Consider the following 17,453-nt stretch of genomic DNA (forward strand, 5'->3'; position numbering starts at 1 on the left):
CACATTCCGGCGCCTGTTCGGGGAGGCTGTTACGGGAATTGAACCGTGCTGCTGGCCTGCTTGGTCTGCTTTCAAAGCCAGCAATTTAGCGTTGTGCATCCAAGATATTTTACTTTACCTTTGGGCAATGTCATGGGTTTATCGTCTCAGAGCCCTTACACTGACTATACTTGGAAAACAATGATGATAACATCGTCATCTCTGACACATTTTCACCCAGTAGCAAAGACGTTTCTGGTAGAACTGCTCAAACGGACTGCACCTCCAAGGACATTCATTACTTTTTTCAGACAATGATCAGAGCTTCTCTACCTAGGGCAGTATGCAAATCATTGCATGAGCCTCGAGTTGGGAAATTAATTAAACAGCTAGTTCAAAACAAACCCCGTCACAAATCAGCATATATCTGGAAAACCAGACCAATATCAAAGATGCTCAGATATTAGACAGTACTGTCCTTAGTATGTAAGCATCAACCCGGAATTCTGTGAACGCAGATGATGAGAATTAACTTGAATTTAGGTAGTGCTCCTCACATCAAGAAGCCTCAAAATGCTTTAAAAACAGTAAGCAGTCATTCCTGCTCTCTCGACAAATAACACGTTCATTCAAACAGCTGAATGTTGGCCTGGAAATCCTGCGCTTTCCCAATGAGGTCCTTTATCTCCATAGCAACAGGCAATTTAAAATCTCATCCAAAAAAGAGGAATCTCTAACAACGCAACATTCCGTCACTACTGAATATGCTCAAGTCCGCAATCTTTCAATTCAGTGGCAAGAGTGCTAGTACCGAGCGAAGTAGATAGCAACAGGTTAGGAACTTGACAATACCAGGACAATGGACACAAGGCAACAATCTAGAAAGTGCAACTCATAATAATAATGTTATAATTACCCATCCACGGTGACAAAGTGCCCAAGGTCAAGATACTCTTAACACAAACAATACTATTTCTGCATTGCCAGACTTTCCATTTCCCATGATCAACCAATGTTCTTGGTGATTACAGTGTGGATCTTGCAGTGCCTAGAGCCATCAGCCAGTATCACACTCTTCCTCGCTACCAGCCTCCCAGATAAGGTCACTCACTATAATATTTTGGAAGTTATTCGGTTTATTGGCACTTTTAACATCAAAAGTCTAAACAGACATCTGTTTGTAACTTCAAACAATCTGCTAGAATCTGCGCAGCGTACACGAGATAATAAACCAGAGGAAAGTAGGGCATGGGTTCGTATGCACAATACGCCATTCAAGAGCCAAAATAAATGTTACGACTGTGGTTTGGTGGAATAACATACCTTTCAACAGATTTCCTTCAAAGTTGTAACATTATAGGGAGAACAAGAATCTACAGGAATCCACACAGCATTCTGAGACTGGTCATGCTGAGTAAATGGTATACTGCACACCAATTTCGATACAGAGGTCACCTGTGTTACATTTAACTGGTTACCTACCCTGAGGAATGTGTACAGACAGATTGACATCCAATTTGTCAGCAGTTTCTCCACCACCGTTTCTGTCCTGAAACACAGAAAAATAACTTCCAATTTTGTGTCAACATTGATATCTTTTTTAATCAAAATACATACTTCACGTTTTGTACAGTAATTTGGAAGGGGGCAATTGTTGGAAATCAATGTTTTTCGACCTGCATTGAAAAGGAGAGCATGGTTATAGCTCAGGAAGATAGCACTTGATTTAATAGCCGTAATTTTTACATCTAGCAAACAGAATCCCCGCACTGCCCCAGAGAGAGAATTCAGAGAGCTGAACTCCCTTGGCTCAGTGGCCAGTGTATGATTCAGGATGACGTGGCATGGATTCAATCCCCGCACCAGCTGTGATAGTTCATGAAGGCCTGGCTCCAGATTTACGGAGTGATACAATTCTGTCTCTGATGGAGAGGCTTGCTTATGGTCCTTTGCCGACTGTGGCTAATTTGTTAATTGGGTCACTCTGTACAACTTTCCTACATCTCATAAGTCGTTGAAGCAGTTTGCCTGCCTACTCTCTTTATCTTTGGAGAGTGTGGGGAAAATTAAAATGGTACAGCAGGAATAAACTGAAATAGAAAAGTGATATTGATATTTGAGAAAGAGCTGGCTTGCATTAGAGAGAGACAGTTTATGCAATTACATTTGCATGCATGTTGACAACACCCAGCTTCACCTCGCCAACACCTCTCCCAGCCTCTGCCACCATCTCAGATTTGTCACAATGCTTGTCTGACACCCTGAGTGGAAACATTGTCACACTAAATATTGGGATGACAGAAGCCACAGTCTTAGTCCCAGCAGCTACATAGTCCGGACTGCCTTCCTGTACTTGAAGTCTGGTCTAGCCCGAATCAAACCCTAAGCAACCTGGACATCCTATCTAACCTTGAGCCGAGCTACCTATCCGGCATTCACTCCATTACCAAAACTTCTGCTTCTGTAACATTGCCAGTCTCTATCCATGTTTTACTGCGACCACTAAAATCCAACCTCCTCCATGTGCGAGAAGCACTTTAACGATCACCGACACAAATAGATTATATTCTGGAGATGTATGGAATACTAAAATATTCCACTCAGAATCCAACCTATTCAGTACACAATGAAAGGCCATTTTTAAAAAATTTGTTCATGGGGCGTGCGCTTCGCAGACTGGGCCAGCATTTATTGCTCGTCCCCAATTTCCATTGAGGGGGCAGTTCAGAGTCAATCATATTGCTGTGGGTCTGGAGTCACCTGTAGGCAAGGTAAGGACGGCAGATTTCCTTCCCTAAAGGGCATTAGTGAACCAGATGGGTTTTTACAAAAATCGACAATGGTTTCATGATCGTTAGACTTTAATTTGAGATATTTTATTACGTTTAAATTCCATCACCTTCCGTGTTGGGATTCGAACATAGGTCCCGAGATCATCACCCTGGGGTCTCTGGATTACTAGTCCAGCGACAATACCACTATGCCATCGCCTCCCCCTAAATTTATTGAATATCTTTCACAATTCCACATCCCATTGTTAGGAACCCAGTTGATCTTATAACTGGATGGCAAGATCCCAGAATGGAATCCTGGCTCAAAAGGCCGTAACTTTTATTTTAATAAAGGATCAGAGTCACAGGATCACTAATTTGTTTTAACAAGAAAAAAACATTTATTAAACATGAAAAAATTGGATTATGAGACAATATTCCTTTACTCCCCCCCACAGTTTAACAATTGCACAGGTTTCAGGATTAAAACAGATTACAAAGCATATCTAAATCTACAATGGTCTCATGTCCCTTTTAAGCACACAAGATGCCTGTGGGCAAATACACTCTCCAATCTGAATCCCAAGTGAATATTTGTGGATGTCTGCTCAGAATTCCCCCGATGATTGTCACATGAGAATTTCCAAACGCTATTCCCAAAAACACACTTTAAAATCTTCTCTCAGAATTAAGCTTTCCCTCAGTGGTTTGCATTCCGAAATCCAGACCAGGTTTTCCAAATTACATTTTTTTAAAAAAAAGTGTCCGCTCCATTTTCAACAGTGAATCCAGTCCTGGATTCTCAACCACTTTAAGATTTCCTTGCCTTGCCAGCTATACCAGCTGGTCACAATTGCTTTAACTCCCAATTCCCAGACTGTATTAAAGTGGCATCAAACATTTCATCTCCCTCCGAAGTCTGATTTAAATCTAGTATTACAATTTCCTCTAACTCTGAACACTTTGTTTACTCTTCCTCGATTTCTTTTGAACAATACCTTGGTCTCTGTTCTCTCAACTTCAAACTTCTTAGACACTCTTTCTGTCCCAGTTCCCTGGTTGTCTGGATTGTATCTTATTCCCTAGGATGCCTGCATCTTTGCAACTCCCTTGTCCTGTTCAGCTTGGCCTGGCAGAGTTTTTTTAAATAAACATTTTATTGAGGTATTTTTGGTTTTATAACAGTATCAGAAGAAACAGTGTACATACAAATATAAACATAGTGTAAAAGCCGTCTTCCTCTCTCACAGGTCCCAGCTTTTCTAACACCCTACTCTACACAAAACTAACCCCACAGCCCCCCCCCCCCCCCCCCCCCCCCGCTGATGGTTAATTTTCTCTAAAGAAGTCGACGAATGGCTGCCACCTCTGGACGAACCCTAACATTGACCCTCTCAAGGCAAACTTGATTTTCTCCAGACAGAGAAAGCTAGCCATGTCAGTTAACCAGGTCTCCGACTTCGGGGGCTTTGAGTCCCTCCAAGCTAATAGTATCCGTCTCCGGGCTACCAGGGAAGCAAAGGCCAGAACGTCTGCCTCTTTCTTCCCTTGGAATCCCGGATCTTCCAACACCCCGAAAACCGCTACCTCTGGACTCGGCGCCACCCTTGTTTCCAACACCTTGGACATAACATCTGCAAACTCCTGCCAGAATGGCCTGGCAGAGTTGAGAGTTGTTCACTCCCCAGTGCCCTGTCTGCAGGCTGCTCTGGCTTCTAGTTAAAACTAAGAACAAAGGAAAGCTCTTCCCATGGAAAGTGGCCACTTGTTGCTAAGCACTGACTTACTTCTATTTATTCTTCACACCATAGTCCTATCTAAGCACAATAGAAACACAGTTGGAACTCAACAAAACTTCACAGATACAAACACTTTATCCAGCATGAATCTAACTATAGGTGTTCCCATTCCAGACACAGAAACATTAAACATACTTAAAACTGTACCTTCTTTTCAATGTTTACCAATACAAATATAAATCCTTTAAAACCATCTTTATTTTCTTAGCCCAATTTTTCCTATGTTTTTTCATGTATGGACCGATCTGTCTGGATTGTATGCATAACAATACTTTTCACTGAACATTGGTACATGTGACAATATATATTGCCTATTTATTGTATTGATTACACTGTTGGTCACCCACTCAAGACAGAGATGAGAATTTTTTTTCACTGAGGGTTACGAGTCTCTGGAATTCTCTTCATCAAAAGGCAATGGAAGCAGTCTTTGAATATTTTTAAGGCAGAGCTGGATAGATTGTTGATTAACAAGGGAGTGAAAGGTTATTGGGGGTAGGTGGGAATGTGGGGTTGAGGTTCCAATCAGATTAGTCATGATTCTTATTGAATGGTGGAGCAGCTCGAGGGGCTGAGTGGCCTACTCCTAATTTGAATGTATGTTTACATATGGTATAGAAGACCTTGGAGGGAGTTGGTTAGCTCAGTTGGCTGGACGACGAGTTTGTGATGCAGAACAACGCCAACAGGGTAGGTTCAATTCCTGCATCAGGTGAGGTTATTCATGAAGGCCCCGCTTACTCAGCCTTGCCCCTCGCCTGAGGTGTGATGATCCTCGGGTTAAATCACCACCAGTCAGCTCTCAAAGGGGAGAGCAGCCTACGGTCCTCGGGGACTGTGGTGACTTTCATTTTAGACAACTCTGTACAGCAGAGGGGACCTACGCTAACACTTCCAAAAATTACTGAAAGATTGATCCCAAATTCCTTTTTTCCATCTTTGTTCCTTTTCTCCTGCGACTCTTCATTTTTCAACTTTATAAAATTACTCAACTGTTAAGGAAGCCTGGGTCCAATCCTCTCCTCATACCCTTGCAGTATCTGGAACCCAGCCTAGTTTCCCCCACCCTTACACAGAGTTACTGAAGACAGGAACACCATTTTCCCCTCAGTGGGTCACTGCATCTGTCTAAATGCAGGAGCACTTTTGGCAGTGCCTGTAAGGACTCATCTGGCAAGAGCTGGAGCCGTTCCAAGACTTTTGCAGAACTTGCACCAAATTCCTGTTGAGGGCCTTTAGAGGCATTCGAGGTGGAATTCTGCTTGAGCATGGAATTTCAGGTTGAGGGTCTCCATCCTGCCCCTGCTTGTGTGTAACTTGCTAACGCTGCAACGTTCTCCTCATAAATGGCAACTGATCTTAAACCTATCTTGGTGCCAACTGAGTTCAGCACAAACATAAAATCAAATTTGAAGCCTTCCACGTTTGGGCCACTTAGTACCAAATCGGATAGGACACTGATAGGTAAGCAACTAATCCCTGGGAATGTCATTTTAACTTGGTTTAAGTTCCCTTTAACATTTTGGCTTGATTTTGTTTTATGGTGTCATTAGTGCCCCTTTCAAATGGAGCACTTAATAGCTTTACAAAAGAGTTACACGTAAGCCATTGGAGAAACTATTAATTCAATACAAGATGCCTGTTCAGAAAGCCAAGCCCAGGCTTCATTAGTTCCTACCTGCGCAGCATGAGTTTCGGGTTCTTGGCAACGTTCTGCTCCACCAGGTCATTTAGCAGCGTTTTCAAGATATCTGTATAATACTCTAATTTCCCATGCAACGAGACGGTCAATAGCGATGCCACATAAGCACGATCTCGTGGTGAAAACACCCGTTGGCTCTCCAGTGTGTGAATGAACTAATGCAGATAGACATGAAAAATCCTTAGACAAGTTAAGAAAAACAAAACTGATTTACTGATCATCAAGTCTTACCCAATGATTCAACACGCTCCGTTTTCCTCCAGAATTCTCCTTCAACTGGAAAAGCAGCTCTACCCAGCTCAGTCTCCAGGACTACACATAAACAGATGGGCAGGAGGTGACCTGGGTATGCTGGTCACATGGGCTTTAAAAAAAAAATCACCCCCTTCCCTTAAGTCCAGTTCTGAAGTTGACACCCAATTGTCACAAATTCAGTTCAGTGCAGATACCTTCTAGGGTTCAGTGGCATCTTACTTTAATGACAATCGACTGCACAATAACATGGGCAGAATTCTCTGGGACATTATGGGCTGGATTCTCTGCTCCGCCATGCCACTTTTCAGACTCGACCCGCTGGCGGGATTCGCCGTTATGAGGCCGGTCAATGAGGTTTCATATTGCGGGGCATCCCCACGCCCTCGGGAAACCGCCGGATGTCGGCAAAACGGAGAATCCTGCCCTATGTTCTCCCACCGGAGCTGAATTGCTAGTGATTTGCAAATTTATGCATGGCGAGGGATTTGAGCAAATCCCGCATTGGGGCCGCCATGTTGAGCGGGTGGCCCAATAATGTGGTCCTGTGGCTTGTCACCCCCCCCCCCCCCCGCATCACTGATCATCCCCATCCCTCCCATCACAAAGCCCCCCCACCCCGCATAGCGATTCAGCCCCCCGCAGATTTTCTGGGTCCTCCCCATCCCACAAGTATGGGGCGACCTGACCCACCTGCACCCCCAGAAACCCCCTAGCGAAAGAGACAAACATCAACCACATCAAAGAGTTAAGTTCTGTCAATTTCCAGCTCAGTACTTTAAAATCACTCAAGCATGAAGAGGGGTGGTTGGAATGCACTTATCTCTTTTTGATGTGGTTGATGTTTGTAAATGTTGTGGTTGTAGCACTTAAGAGTTACTCATCCATGAAGGAAGATAAATAAAGCAAGGCTGCCACTTGTGCTTGTGGAAGCTGTCAATCACAGCCCACTAAAGAGAAATTAATGAATGGCTTGTAGCCAAATGATCGGAGGGGTTTAAACACAGGTCACTGCTTTTCTCTTTCGAGGAATAGACGCGTAGTGCTTCCTCTGTCTTTGTTTTTTAAATTTAGTGTACCCAATTTTTCCAATTAAGGGGCAATTTAGCGTGGCCAATCTACCTGTCCTGCACATCTTTGGGTTGTGGGGGCGAAACCCACGCAAACATGGGGAGAATGTGCAAACTCCACACGGACAGTGACCCAGAGCCGGGATCGAACCTGGGACCTCGGTGCCGTGAGGCAGCAGGGCTAACCCACTGCGCCACCGTGCTGCCCATGCTTCCTCTGCCTGAGGGATTAAAGACTTTCTAATTCAATGGATGTGAGGTCTTGCCTCAGCTTTCCAAACCCGATCTGGAAAACTGGTCAAAAAGTTCCCGAATTCACGTGTCTGCGTAGGTGTCACCCACACAACCTCAAGATGTGCAGGTAAGTTGAATTGGCCGTGCTAAATTGCCCCATAGTTGGAATAAAAAAATAATTGGGTACCCTAAATTATTTTTTGAACAAATGTCCTGAATGTGACCAAAACAAGCAGCTCCGGGTTCCCTACCTCAGTGTTCAAAATGCCATTAAAAGTGAAATATTTGGACACATTCAAATTTGTTCAGAATGTCACTTATCAAGGATTAAAAGCGAATAATCAACAGGTGGTTTTACCCAATGAGATGACGGTGTTACTGCCTTTGTGTGATATGCACATGGAGACATTTGTTTGGGGAGAGCAGGCAGTGGTCTTTGAGTGAAGTGCCGGGGGGGGGGGGGGGGGGGGGGGGGGGGGGGGGGGGGGGCTGGTCGGGGGGGGGAGGGGTTCAGTATTGTTTCATTTACATTGACCCAACACATAATTCTAATTGAGCCCACCGTGCCAGCATGGCATTGTGGGACCCACCCCTATCATTTTTCTTTTCGCAAAACATTAAAATAGGCAGGAAAACCGTCAGTACAGACAGCAGGCTACCTTCCACCTTTCCCGCCCATCATGACACTTTGCCCCCAAAATGGCAAAATTCTGCCCATTGTCCAGATACTATTGCAAGAAACGCACACAGATTCTGAAGCAGAGTGTCCTTGGTTACCTTGGTGAGAAAAAGCTTGCTATTCAGTAAGTTAGAAAGCTGGACAAGCCCCTGCTCCACGGTCTGTCGTCGAGATTCAGGGACATCCAGATCCCGCTGCAGAGGTGATTCCCTGTGCCCTGGGAAAAAGATTCGCTCGGCATAGGTCTTATAATCCAGAAAAGGCATTCCAGTTCCAACCAGATCACTGGACAGGTCCATCATTTCAGTCATGAGATCTATTAGAAGTGTTTTACGAATTTCCAGAAGAGAACAACATTTTATTAGTAATTTGAAAACCGGCTGAAGGGACATCCACTGAAATAAGGAGAACTTGTTTAATGCCAAATAAAATGCATCGGTAGCATAATGAAGTTATTTCATCTCTGCATTTAGGATAACACACACACACACACCAGACACACACCAGACACACACCAGACACACACACACACCAGACCACACACACACACACACACACACCAGACACACACACACACACCAGACACACACACACACACACCAGACACACAACACACACACCAGACACACACACACACACACACCCACAAATGGATTACCTGTGAACTCCTTCTTGCATCGATCACGAACACTGGTCTCCAGATTCTCCAGCTGAATCTGTACTTTCTTGTAATCTCTCAGCGCCTGTTTACTTTTCCGCCTACCAGGGAGAGAGTAAGATTACATCATTCACAGAAAATGGTGGTTTTGTGGATTTTAAATCAAATTAAACCTCGGATGCAATCCTTTTGAGGCTAACATTACTGACTTTGAGTGTTACAAGCCGGCAGAGGAGGAGGCCAGATAGATCGGCATGAGAGGGAAGTGTGCACCTGAAGAATATGGACGTGTAATGGTAATGCTACCTGGAAGGTGGACATCAGACCCGTCGGACATGAAATAAACAACTCTCTTCCAATCAAAAAGATCTCTCCCAGCAGAAAACCCAGAAGAGGGGTCAGGCTAAGGTGTTGTAAAGGTAATACTGGCTCTTCGCAGATAGAACGCCCAAAGCACAGTTGAAGTTGTCGGCATCCATATTACAGCACCTTCAAACCGTGATAACTTCCATTGGCACGCATCCTCGTGAATCAGTGGGTAATAATTTATCCTCCAAAATTCATTAATGAATCCCCAGCAATTCCTAACTCATTTCACGTTGACCCTTTTAAGCCAGAGACAGGAGACAATTAGAAATACCGGCTTCCATTAACGCTGACCATGAATCAGTCCATCCCTTGCTCCTTTAGAGTCTCATGAATATTTCCATGAGGTGGGAGATTTAACTAATTAGGTTGAACCTCTCAGACTCCATGAAGGCATCGTTAGCCATTGTATACCTGTAGATAAGAACGATGATCAGGACAATCAGTGCGACGATGGATGCTCCCACTCCAAGCCCAATCTGGGCCTCGATTGGGAAATTAGACGGGCTCTCTGCATCGTATTGGATCTTTCCCAGCTCAAAAGGCAGATTTCCCATTTGCACCTAGGGGAACAAGAACAAGAGCAATGAGGAAACATGAGAATGATGAGGTAAAGTGTGTCCCAAAAAGAGAGATTTTCATGCCTGCTGTCAATGATTATTTTGGCTCAAGGACTGCCCAGTGACACTCCCCCATCAGCTGTCACTCAAACAAAATGGAGGAACATGAAGCTTACAATAAATTCCGGCAACGTGTCCATGCTTTCACGCTTTCTCCTCCTCTGTGCAGCAGGCTGCTCCAGGGGCGGTTCACAGTACAGGTGATCTGCAGTCAGAGTTCTCACAGCACAAATTCCCTCGCCCACCATTGCGACCACCTCTTCCTTCGTAATTGCGAGGTCCAGGTTTTCTCCCTGAAGGCAAATGCCGAACGGATATTAAGCACAGGTGGAATCTTACAGGCTAGTCAGAGGGTAGGAAGGGTGATCCGTTCACAGTGGATAACAGAGAGACAGACAACAGGGTGGCACAGTGGTTAGCATTGCTGCCTCACAGCACTAGAGACCCTGGTTCAATTCTGAATGCAGCCTTCTTTTTTCTGTTTTTTCCCCCTAAATTTAGAGGACCCAATTATTTTTTTTTCCAATTAAGGGGCAATTTTCAGTGTGACCAATCCACCTACCCTGCACATCTTTGGGTTGTGGAGGTGAAACCCATACAGACACGAGGAGAATGTGAAAACTCCACACGGACAGTGACCCAGGGCCAGGATTCGAACCCGGGTCCTCAGCGCCATAGCCCCAGTGCTAACCACTGCACCATGTGCCGCCCCTGGCCTGGGTTCAATTCTGGCCTCGGGTAACTGTATGGAGTATGAACATTCTCCCCTTGTCTGCGTGGGTTTCCTCTGGGTGCTCCAGTTTCCTCCCACAGTCCACAGATGTGCAGGTTAGATGGATTGCCTATGCTAAATTCCCCTCAGTGTCCAAAAGGTTCTGTGGGGTTATGGGATAAGGTGGGGCGAGGGCCCAGGTAGGATGCTCTTTCGGAGGGTCAGTGCAGACTCAATGGGCGGGACTCTCCGACCCCCACCGCTGCCACGCCAGTCGCTAGAATCTCCTGCAGTCAAAAAATCGCGTCGATGGGAATCGTGCCACGTGCCTCGCAGAATGGCGAGAATCAGCGTGACGATCTGGGCCGCGGGGCTGCTGCAAATCTCCAGCCTGGATGGGCCAAGGTCACACCGGCGTAAATCAAACAACCTTTTTAACGGCATCAACCAGTCATGCTGGCTGACGCCGGCGAGCACGGATGTCGGGGGCAGCGTGGGGCGGCCACCGGAGAGGTGATGGCACAGCCGTAGGTGAGGGGGGGGGGGGGGGGGGGGGGGGGAGACGAAAGTGACGGTGGAGGGTTCTCCCTAGGGCCAAGGGTGCGTGCCGGTGATCAGGGTCAGTGCGGGGGGGGGGGATGCTGTGGATGGGAGAGTGCCGGGGATGGGAGGGTGCCGGGGAGGGGGGAGTGCTGGGGATGGGAGTGCGCTGGGGATGGGGGGGGAGGGATGGGGCTTCGTATGCCTGACAGGCCGGGTCTATCCCGGTCTTGTGGGCACCCTGGGACTATGTGGGGGCGTCGTATGCCTGACAAGCCGGGTCTATCCCGGTCTTGTGGGTGCCCTGGCATGTTCTCGGGAGGGTCGGCAGCCGCAGGGACAAGTGGGTCGATGTTTGGTCCTGCAATACACAATACAGCATGCACGGTTGGACACGCAGATGGGGGTGCAGGGGGAGGCGGGGGGGGGAAAGGGGGGCAAGCAGTGGGGGGTCTTACTTGGTGCTGCGCCCCTGACCTCTGCAACCTCCTTGGGTCTCCAATGGGGTTTCCTCCGTCTCCGAAAGCTCCTGGTAAATATCCAATACCTTCCCCTCTCCCACCCAGGTACAGGAAACTACTCTATCCTGTATCCCCCATGGCGGCAGCAGCGGAAAGGCCGTCACCTGTTTTCTCAGGAAGTCTCGCACCAGCAAATACCTAAAACCATTCCCTGCTGGCAATTGAAGTTTATCCTCCAAAGCTTTCAAGCTGGGAAAGCTCCCGTTTACAAATAGTTGCCCCACCCTTCTAATTCCTGCCCTCTGCCAACTCCGGAACCTGCCATCGAGCCTGTGGTCATCATAAATCGGGGTCCAAATCGATGCTCCCTCCACTCTCTTATATCTCCTCCACTGCCCCAAGATCCTCAGAGCCGCCACTACCACCGGACTTGTGGAGTATCGGGCCGACGAGAACGGCAGAGGTGCCGTTACCAGTGCTCCCAAACTGGTGTCTTTACATGACACCGCCTCCATCTGCTCCCATGCTGACCCCTCCCCCACTACCCACTTCCTAATCATGGCTAAATTAGCCGCCCAGTAGTAATTGCAGAAGTTCAGCAGCGCCAACCCAACCTCACCCCCGACTGCGCTCCAGCAACACTTTCTTCACTCGCGGGGTTTTACTCGCCTACACAAAGCCCAAAATAATCTTATTCACCCGCTTGAAAAAGGCCTTAGGGATGAAGATGGGGAGTTGTCAAGCCTCTTGAGTGTCGTTGGAGCCACATTCACTCAGGCAAGTGGAGAGCATTCCACCACACTCCTGACTTGTGCCTCGTAGAGGGGGAGTGAGGAGCTGAGGAGATCACCAGAGAAATCCCAGCACCTGACCAAGATAATCTCACTGCTGTTAGACATCAACTATTGAAATAAATTTACAAAGAAAAATCGCCGTACCTCAACAGATAGGACACTGCCCGGTTTGTGCCTGTATGGCTTTGAAGGGTCTTCCGCATTTAGTGACTTCAGGATAGGATCAGGCTTGTATGTGAACTTTGTCGGACTAATCTCATTGAAATCGAAGCACAGGTTATCCATGACAAAGTGCACGGAGATGAAGGCATTGCTGCCAGGGGTTTTGATCGATGGTGTTTTACAAGTCATGAAGGAGGAGTTGTTCACCTGACAGAACTCAACGAACTGAAAAACATTTGGGGGGAATGGGGAAGAAAATCACAAGAGAATAACCCCATTATATCTCAGCAAACCAGGTAATTAACATTATAACAACTTACATACTGCAGTGTGTTTAACAGAGTAAAGCGTCCCAAGTCTGCCTCACAACAGTGTTATCAAGGAGAGAGCTCGATAGGGAAACAGATGGGAGGCCCCAGGTGGGTACTTCAGCTACCTAGAAAATAGTGTTTAAGTTCACACAGATTCAATCAGCCAATGTTAACCATCTCTATTCTGAAAGCAATTTTATCCTTTGTTGACAAAATGATCACGGCAGTGGGTGTTTAATATTCAGGCGCCATGTTGTTGATAGCATCAACATGCGACTCGGAAGCTGCTGATTGAGGATCAGATGGGTGAAGCAGGATAACGATTACACCAGGTAAAATCTCGTGGCATCAAAATTAAATCTTCCCTTTGCTCTCCCATCGTTGAACACGTGACACAAGCTGGTAGCATTACTTCAGATCACCGTGTTAGTTGCCTGAATGATTTAATCTCATCCACAGCATCAATGGTTTTAACTGGCTGACTGAGGAAAATCAGCAATTTCAGTTGAAAGTTTCACAACTCGTGTTCAAAGGAATCTTAAAAGCAACGGGCGCAATTTAACGGAAAGTTTCCAAGTGTCATTTCAGGCAGGTCTGGCTGGGAGTTTCTCCTAGCTGTCGGCGAGTTCCCCATCGCTATCGAAGCGCTATTTTGTCACTTCTCTGTCTGGGGCCCTGAGGAGTTTCTCTCTCAAGCCCAAACTGAATTTTTCTCATCATTGGGAAGCTGGACTGACTGGCCAAGCCGGCTCCTCAGAGATCAGGCCGCCATTTTGAAAGGGTGTCCCAATCTCTATGTGAATTGGAGGGTTCCCCACTCAGAGGCAATGTCACCCCCACATACATCGGCATTACCCCCCCCACCTACCTACCCTGTCACACGCCCACCATAAGTGGACACCCTGCTATGGGTTCCCCGAGGGTCACCCCCCTTTTTCAGGCCTTCCCATTCCCCATTTCAGGTCTCCCATTTAGGATCCCCGCACCCACCTTCTGGAGACCCCTTCATACCCACCCTTCACCCCTCCGCCCTTCATACGTCCCCCCCCCCCCCCCCCCCCCCCCATTCCTCAGGCCTTGACCCTTGACATTGCCACTCTGGCAGTGCTCCTGTCAGCACCATGGCAGTGTCAGGGTGGCAGTGCTAAAGTGCCAGCCTAGCAGTGCCACGATGCCCAGGGAGAGCCAGAGTGCCACCCTGCCCTGTTCCTGACCACCCAGGGGTCTCCAATGGCCTGTTTGTTCTGCCTGGTCCACGTTTGTATGGACCAGTACTAATCGGAATTCATGTGACCTCTTGCTGGGAAGCCGGTTAGATCCCAGGAGGCCATTAGATAGGGCATCCACCTCACTAATGAGATGGAGATAGGTCTTAACTGGCGAATCTTGGTTTCTCGCCACATCAAGGCAGGATTCAGAACCAGCCAATGGGAGCGGGCCGGTTAGATCGCAAACATCTTGGCACAGCTCCCGATTTGGGCCTCACCCACGATCTAATCGGCTCGCACGGATCCTCACTGGGCTCGACACGGCCGTTAAATCACGCCCAATTCCTTCTTAATTTTGATCCAGACAGCAGTGTCTTATCCAGCGATGGACAACCTAGGCTAGTGCGTGGTCCTCCTTTACCTCAATGGGCTCAAGATTAAAATCAGGCCTGTTCGCTAACCATGACCCCATGAATAAGATGTAACACATTTAATACACGCTGAATATGTCATAATGAGTTAATACAAAATGCTTCAGCGTTTATATAATAAAACAATTAACTTCAAATGGTAAAAACAAAATTAATATTTACACTTTGGACATACGGTTCTCACAGTCAATGTTGTGTGTAATCATCATGCTCTTGTGTTATGTGAATCACTTCAGTTACACTGGTAGGAAACAAACTACCTGGACGGAATTCAGCGGAATGTGGTGACCCTGAATGTGGGCAACAGCCAATGAAATGTCTTGTGGGCTGCAATCAGAACCCAGATGGGCCACCTGTGGCTCCCAGGCTGCAGGTTTCCCACCACTGTTCTTATCCATCCCATTGCCCCTCTCACTCCAGTAACTAAACCTCTGCGACGGGATTCCCCATCGGTGGGATTCTTCACCTCGCCGGCAGCCCCACCCCCCGACGGCGTGGGATGGCCACAATGGGAAAACCCCATTGGCTGCCCTGCCGGAAAGCAAGGCTGGCAGGACGGAGAACCCCAGCCCTGGTGTTTGGTGGGCTGTTATTCCATGGACCTTGTGCCATTGTGTGTCCAGGGCACATGTAATGTGGCTGTGCAGGGGGAGAACGGGCTGGCTGGCAGTCAAGACTTCTCTCTAGTCTCTGACCTGACCACCAATCCAGGTTTTCCCATTGAGAGTGATTGCTTTACTCCAGGTTTCCCCATCGAGAGTCGTTGCCGTAATCTAGGTTTCTCTACCGAGATGATTGCTTTACTCTGGGTTCAATACCTGAATCCAGAAATCCCAGTTGAATTGAACATTGAACTGAACATTTTACTTGTAAACGGTCCCCTTTACTGCACCGCTCTATACACCAATGATAGCTGCTTCTCTCACCTTGTGTTGGGCCCTCTCTGTACAGCCGCTGCCCTTTGTCGCTCTGCGTTTCCTCCTTCTCCTCCAGCTTCGCAGTTTGGAGAGCGATCTCCGCCATCGTTCCTTTGGGATCAACTGCACCATCATCAGGGGTGTTTGCACAGCATCGAGGTTTTGCCCAGATACACTGATCACTCTCCCTCCACTGAAAGAGGTCACAGAATGGGTTGACAGCCTCGGTCACACAGAAAGCTTCCTGAAGCGTTCCTCGTTAATAATTATTCCCATCAATTTAGGCTCCTTTCTAGGCTAACGGCTTTATTACTTTCCCCTCTTTATCCTTGCAGTAAGCTCCTCACTAACGTTCCTGGCAGGGTGCATTGGCTTTTACCAGATACAGCACATTATTAACAAAATTGACACTGTGCCAAATCAGGCAACATTACACCAAAGCTTAATCAAAAAGGCAGGTTTTGAAGGAAGAGTCTTCTGGCAATGTGAGACAAAGAGGCAGATAGGGAGTTCCAGAACTCAGGGTCGAGGCAGCTGACCGATGATGCTGGGACTCGGGATGCCCAAGGGATCAGAGTTAAATGAGCGGAGGTAGCTTCGGAGGAATGTTGGGCCGGAGGAGACCACAGAGAGAGGGAAGGGTGAGGCCGTAGAAGGTTTTGAAAGCAAGGAGGTAAGAATTTTTAAAATCATGATGTTTATGGGCAGCACGGTAGCATGGTGGTTAGCATAAATGCTTCACAGTTCCAGGGTCCCAGGTTCGGTTCCCGGCTGGGTCACTGTCTGTGCGGAGTCTGCACGTCCTCCCCGTGTGTGCGTGGGTTTCCTCCGGGTGCTCCGGTTTCCTCCTACAGTCCAAAGATGTGCGGGTTAGGTGGATTGGCCATGCTAAATTGCCCGTAGTGCCCTAAAAAGTAAGGTTAAGGGGGGAGGGGCGAGTTGTTGGGTTACGGGTATAGGGTGGATACGTGGGTTTGAGTAGGGTGATCATTGCTCGGCACAACATCGAGGGCCGAAGGGCCTGTTCTGTGCTGTACTGTTCTATGTTCTAATTAGTTGGAACGAATAAAAGTCAGTGAACTTGTGATAGGTGATCAGGACTTGGCGCAAGTTTAGATAGGGGAAGAGTTTTGGATGATCTCAACTTTATAGAATGTGGAAGCTAAGGGTCCAGGAGTGTATTGGAAAGGCGAATCTTAGTATGACAAATATGACATCAGCAGATGAACTGAGATGGGGAGAAACCAGTTGACGCTACAGGGGTGGAAATCACCCATCTTCATAATGGTGCAACCACTAAGGTTAGATGCTCATCAAATACGACAGCCAAAGTTGTGAACAGACTTAATCCCACACTGTTGCCAAAGAGAGCAATGGTGTTTGGAGCTAAAAGTTATGGCTTCAGTCTTCCTAATATTTAATTGGAGGAAATATCTGCTCTTCCAGTATTGGATGTCAGATAAGCAGTTTGATCATTCAGATGAAATGCAGGAGTTGAGAGAGGCGGGGACAGAAAGGGAATTTACACATGGGCTGGGGCATGGCTGAGGTATTAAATGAATACTTTGCATCTGTCCTTACCAAGGAGGTAGCTGCTACCCAGGACATGGTGACAGATGAGGAACCTCTGTCACTAAAAGGGTTCAAAATTGCTAAGGAGGATTGGATAATATGTTGGTACTTAAAGTAAAAAGGCACTGGGACCAAGCGAGAGTGGAAATTGCTGGGGCGCTGGTCAAACCTTCCCATCTTCTCTAGACTCCAGGTAGGAGTCAGAGGACTAGAAA

At 47.1% G+C, this 17,453-nt stretch overlaps 1 protein-coding gene across 4 annotated transcripts in view; it reads right to left on the reverse strand.

Annotated features, from left to right (window-relative positions):
- Positions 1-17,453, reverse strand: part of plxnb1b (plexin b1b) — a 272,332-nt gene that overhangs the window by 25,623 nt on the left and 229,256 nt on the right. For all 4 annotated transcript variants that reach the window (XM_038812455.1, XM_038812454.1, XM_038812456.1 and 1 more), the window contains 8 exons: positions 15,676-15,859; positions 12,782-13,024; positions 10,247-10,423; positions 9,925-10,073; positions 9,145-9,245; positions 8,585-8,802; positions 6,228-6,406; positions 1,462-1,528 (listed from right to left, as the gene is read on the reverse strand). In XM_038812455.1, coding sequence (XP_038668383.1) covers positions 1,462-1,528; positions 6,228-6,406; positions 8,585-8,802; positions 9,145-9,245; positions 9,925-10,073; positions 10,247-10,423; positions 12,782-13,024; positions 15,676-15,859 — 1,318 coding nt within the window. The remainder of the gene's footprint in view (positions 1-1,461; positions 1,529-6,227; positions 6,407-8,584; positions 8,803-9,144; positions 9,246-9,924; positions 10,074-10,246; positions 10,424-12,781; positions 13,025-15,675; positions 15,860-17,453) is intronic.

This window comes from Scyliorhinus canicula, chromosome 11, assembly GCF_902713615.1.
Source record: "Scyliorhinus canicula chromosome 11, sScyCan1.1, whole genome shotgun sequence".
NCBI classification, from domain to species: Eukaryota; Metazoa; Chordata; class Chondrichthyes; order Carcharhiniformes; family Scyliorhinidae; genus Scyliorhinus; species Scyliorhinus canicula.